This window comes from Octopus sinensis, linkage group LG4, assembly GCF_006345805.1.
Source record: "Octopus sinensis linkage group LG4, ASM634580v1, whole genome shotgun sequence".
Taxonomy (NCBI): Eukaryota; Metazoa; Mollusca; class Cephalopoda; order Octopoda; family Octopodidae; genus Octopus; species Octopus sinensis.
Window position 1 is genome coordinate 42,172,793 of NC_043000.1, and position 6,000 is coordinate 42,178,792.

The 6,000-nt window shown below is 37.5% G+C and overlaps 1 protein-coding gene across 2 annotated transcripts in view; it reads right to left on the reverse strand.

The window, feature by feature from the left end:
- LOC115210439 (cilia- and flagella-associated protein 47-like) overlaps positions 1–6,000 on the reverse strand; it is a 208,424-nt gene that overhangs the window by 150,798 nt on the left and 51,626 nt on the right. For both annotated transcript variants that reach the window (XM_036501982.1, XM_036501983.1), the window contains exons 16-17: positions 3,524–3,636; positions 1,111–1,247 (exon numbers count right to left, since the gene is read on the reverse strand). In XM_036501982.1, coding sequence (XP_036357875.1) covers positions 1,111–1,247; positions 3,524–3,636 — 250 coding nt within the window. The remainder of the gene's footprint in view (positions 1–1,110; positions 1,248–3,523; positions 3,637–6,000) is intronic.

Consider the following 6,000-nt stretch of genomic DNA (forward strand, 5'->3'; position numbering starts at 1 on the left):
TTTTTAGGCCCAAGGCTTGAAAGACAAATTTTATCTCAGAAAGACTTGAACTCAAAATATTAAAGAGCTGCAAGAAATACTGATCCTCAAACAACTCTGTCAAAGCAATGACAACCTTGAATGCCTGAAGCAAAAGATCACATAAACCAGTTCCATTTCCCTTGAGAGTACACTCAGTTTTTATCATGTTGTTTTCATCTCCTATAACACTACTAGAAAAAAAAATACTGATTTCAAACTTTGGCACAATGCCAGCAAATTTTGGATGGTGAGAGAAAGTTCTGGGTTCAATCCTACTGTATGTTACCTTTGGCAAGTGACTTCTAATACAGTCCTGGGCCTACCAAAGCTTTGTGAATGTATTTGGTAGATGGAAACTGAAAGAAGCTGGTCATATATATATATGAGTTAAAGAATGGAGTAGATAAAATCTGGGCTACATGTTTTGTAGCAAGTGGAACCTTGGAAATGGTAAATATCCAATTGAGGTGTATACTGCCGCCTACTCTCCAGGTCATGGGTATCTTGATTAAATGAAGTTTACATTGTTGTTAGGAGACACATGCTAACACACAAAAGATTCGATCAGGATGCATAGAGAACACGGTTTAAGTGGAGAACATAATTTTTGAAAAGAAATTAGGAATAAAAGAAAAAAAATTAAAAAGTATATAAGAGAGTGGGAAAGTTACAAGTAAAGAATTTAAGCAAGGTGATTTTCAATATGGCCATTTTGGCTGAGTCAGTGAGATCGGAGTGGGAAGTGGTATTTTAAAAGTTTAGTAAGGAGGGAAGGGGTGGAGGGATGTATTTGTGGTCAAGAAATCTGTGTGTCTTTGTGTTTGTATTTGTTCCCGACTACTGTGTAACAACCGGTGTTGGCTTGTTTATGTCCCCATAACTTAGCAGCTTTGGAAAAGAAAGCAATAGAATGAATACCAGTCTTGAAAATGAACTCCACCCCACCAAAAAAAAAACAAAAAAAAAACACAAGTACTGGTATTGATTTGTTTGAGTAAACCCTTCAAGGTAGTGCCCCAGCATGGCCACAGTCTAATAACTGAAACAGTTAAAAGATAAAAGATACTTATAATTAGAAATCCAACGTACCTGACTCTGGTGGCATGGAAGGAATTGGATTAAGCACTGCCAGTGAACCAGTGAGTATTTCTAGATTCACATTCACCACCTCTGCTTGAACACATATGCAACTGGTGTAGCAGTTATTGATGGTGTAGTGAATGGACCTGGAGGGAGAGCAACAAAAGAAACACAGAATATAACAAATAATGGTGTTTTTAATACAAAATGTAGAATATTAACATTCACTCAGACACACATGTGCAAATACACGTAGGTACAGTGTGTTGTTGTCCTCCTCCTCATCATCATCTCAATGTCTACTGATACATAATTGTGTGGGTTACATGGATGTCATTGAGGCAGATTTTCAGCAGCTGAATGCCTTTGCTGTTGCCAACCTTCACCTATTTTGAAGCAAGGTAATACCTATGACCACATATGTTTATACAAAAGTTTGGTAATGAATGACATAGCTTATAAGACAGTGATAGTTGACAAGACAAGAGGTCACAAACATGCATAGATAGATTAATAGATATATATGCTTGTATGTGTGCCTATTAACAAATGTAGGCTTTGTTAACAGTGTTGCTTCCCAACCACATGGCTTTGGGTTCAGTCCCACTGCATGGCTAATTAGACAAGAGTTTTCTACTAAAGCTAAAGGTCAACTAAAACCATATCAGTAGATATAATACATGTAAACTGAAAGAAGCCTGTTATCATGATCATCGTTTAATGTCCGTTTTCCATGCTGGCATGGGTTGGACAGTTTGACTGAGATCTGGAGAACCAGTGGCTGAGCCAGGCTCCAATCTGTCTGGCAATGTTTCTACAGCTGGATGCCCTTCTTAATGCTAACCACTCTGAGAGTGTAGTGGGTGCTTTTTATGTGCCACCGCCACAGGAGCCAGTCAGGCGGGCCTGGCATCAATCATGTTTGGATAGTGCTTTTTACGTGCCACTGGCATGGGAGCTTGTCAGGAGGCACTGGTCATAGCTATAATACTCAACAAGGTCTTCTCAAGCAAATCATATTGGCTGATGCATCAGAGGTACTCTAAACTGGGCTGGACAAGAAACAGGAAGGGAGAGTGAGAGAAAGTTGGGGCGAAAGAGTACAATAGAGCCGGAGCCTTATGAAGCTTTAGGTGTTTTCACTCGGTCTGGGAATCGAAACCATGATCCTCCGACCGTGAGTCCACTGCCCTAACCACTGGGCCATTGCGCCTCCACACACACACACACATATATATATATACATATATAAACATATATATGTTTGTATGTCTGATATATGCATGTGCTACTGTTTCCTTGTCATGACATCATATGATAGTCATAAACAAGCATCACCATCAGACAAGTGGTGTCATTCATTTCCAATCTTCTGTGAAAATATGTCCAGAGGAGGGAAAATATTACTTTGTTTAAAACTAGGTGAGAGTTGGTGACAGGAAAAGCATCCAGCCATAGAACTGCTTCAACAAATCCTGTATGACCTATGTGAGCCTGAAAAGGACGCTAAAATGATGATGATGATGATAATTATATATATATATATATAGCTGTTATCTCTCTCTCTATATATATATATGTATTGCTTTCATCTCTAATAGAGAGTTTCTTAATGAGCTTGTTTGCTAATTGCAAAACCAGAGACTGTTTGACACTGTTTTTCTGTATATTGCAAGCTAGGGTAAAATACTACTATGTCTAGCAGATAAGTGTCCATCACCGAGGACAATCAAATCAGATTGAAATAATGTGATATGGCAGTCTCTGAGCTAGAACAGTAGCCAGCTCTCATCCTGTTTACAATATATACTGACCGCGAAGTGCACTGAATAACCAGCTGGAGAAGGTGTCCTCTTGGGGATAAAATAGTAGTATTGTCTGTTCTTACAGAACACTCATGTTTAAGTGGCAATAAACATTACTTCTATGTCAGGTGGTGAGCTGGCAGAAATATGAGCATGCTGGGTGAAATGTTTAGCAGTATTTCGTTTATCTTTACATCCTGAGTCCAAATTCTGCTGAAGTTGACTTTGCCTTCCATCCTTTTGGGGTCAATAAATTAAGTACCAGTTGCATACTGGGGTCAATCTAATCAACTGGCTCCATCCCCCAAAATTTCAGGCCTTGTGCCTGGAGTAGAAGAGAATATAATTAGCAATAGTTTTCTATATATATATATATATTCTAAATTTTTAACTTCAATGCAGTTTATTTTTCCCGAAGTTTCTATATGAAGTGTATCAGTAATTTTTATTTAATCACTAATGTACGGTTGCCTCATAAAGTTTTGAAAACCACAGATATGTTATTGATTCTGTCAATTTACTACCTACATACAATTTGAACATATTTACGCAACCGCATTAATGAAGAACTCACACACACACTTAAAAGATATATATATATATATATATATAATTACGTGCTGAACATTCCTTTGTTGTATGACTCAAAAACTATTGGGATGCCAGTTTTGCTGAATGGGTGAACAACTTTTGATAATGGACAGGTTTGTGTCAATTCTGGACAGTCCAGCTGAATGTAGAAATAAAACACATGAAGCAATGAAGTGCATTAAGTTAGCTGAGAAACAATAATTTATGCATGTCACTGGAAACAACAGCCAATTCCCCTTTAGGTCATATCTCAAAGTCTTGAAATGAGAAGGATACATTTGAATATGTAACCTTAGTTATACACTATCTTTTATCTTTTATCCACTGCTCGTTTCAGTTATTAGACTATGGTCATGCTGGGGCACCACCTTGAATTTTTAGTCGAATGAATTAACCCTAGTGCTTTTCTTTTTTAAGCTGGGTGCTTGTTTTATCAATGTCTTCTGTCGAACCACTAAATTACAGGGATGTAAATAGACCAACACCAGTTGTGAAGCAGTGGTGGTGGGGGAAGAAACACAGACACAATGATACCCACAGACACACATACATGCACATACACACATGCATGTGCACACACACACACATGCATGTGCACACACACATGCATGTGCACACACACATGCACACACGTGCACACGCACACACATACACATACATGATGGACTTCTTTCAGTTTTTGTCTATCAAATCCATTCACTAAGCTTTGACCTGAAGCTGTAATGGAAGACGCCCAAAGTGCCATGCAGTGAGAGTGGAACTATGCATAGATAAAAACGACAAGAAGGTCATAGTTAGAATGTCTTCCATCATAGGTCTATTCAATCATGTCTTGCCAAGGGCTAAACAACAATTATACCAATTCCACACATACACTATGATCACAAGCCAACAATAGAATCTTTATGTATGTTGTTGCTAGATCTGCAAGAAATAGTTGCCAAGTCTCTCTCTGATCATACTGTACTGTCTTAAAGAATGATTAGAACATTAAATAAATATAGTCCATGACATACTATGCCTGGAAAAAGGATTGGGTGGGTAACCACTGAGTTATGGTCTTTGAGCATTGATCTATCTCATCAGATTAACCTGAGACTAAAGGAAAACAGATATGCTCACAAGTCAATAGGCACACCTATACAGGGTCACTCAATCTTCTAGAATAGCAAAATCAAAACTTAACGCACACTGTTTTGGAAGGAGATAGATATATTGAACAATGTAGTTCTGGATATATAAAGAATGAGATGGTCTTTGTTGGAACATTATTGATCTTGAATCTATTTGAACATTGCTGATCAGAAGCTAAGGAAGAATAACTACAGCAACCATATTATATCCTTCCTACTCATAAGCAACATGCAACTACAAATTCTAGGTTCTAAAACCTCAGATGATATTTCACAGTTGCCATATATCATAACAGAATCAAACCTGCAACACTGGGGCTATACAAGGTCACAGATTCCTGAATGATTTTCATCGTAACTATATGTTCATAACAGGATTAAGACAGCATCATAAGCGGTATGCAAGGTCTCAGAACTTCAAATGATATTTCATGGATAAATGTATATTCATAACAGAACCAAAACTGGATCACAAGGGCTATATATACAAGGGGGCTCTTAAAAGTTCCTGGCTTTGGATAAAAGAAAATATAGGAGGATCAGTTAATTATGATTTTATTTAACGTATTCCCCTCTCAGATTCATACACTAATTGCAGTGATCATTTCGTAAAAGAACTTGGAAGATTGAGCCTCCAACTAGGCCTTTTGAAATATCCTTAAAGCCAGGAACTTTTCAGCACCCCCTTGCAGTGTCTCAGAATCTTGAATTAAGTTTCATGGTGCTTATACATTTATAACAGAGCCAAGACAACATGTAAAGTGGTAAGCTTGGCATCGAAATCATGGATGATATTTCATGGAAACCATACTTTTAAAAGGTTGCTAAGTCTGTTTCACATGGGCTATGGTTTTTCTTCAGCAACAAAAACTACATTAGTTCTGAATATTTTCTCATTAGGTATGACTGCAGTTTGTCCATGACTTGTTGAGTGGAACAAACTGATCCTAGTGCTATTTTAAGCTTGGTATTTATCCTATTGTTCTTGCTGAATTGCAAAATTACAGGGATATAAATGAGCCAAAATCAGTTGTCAAGTGATGGTAGTGATAGGACTAACACAAAAACACATACATACACACATACATACATACATACATACATACATACATACACACAAACACACACAGATACACACAAAGGTGTGCACGCACACACTCACACACACATATATACAATGGACTTTTACACAGTTTCCGAGTTTCTATCCATCAAATTGACTCACAAGACATTGGATGGTCAGGGCCAGAGTACTGGGACTGAATTTGAAACCATGTAGTTATGAAGTAATTTTTTTCATTGTTGAACATCAAAAGTGTTCATTAAGTGAGATTTATCTCAAGGTCTATCATATCTTTTATCTTTTACTA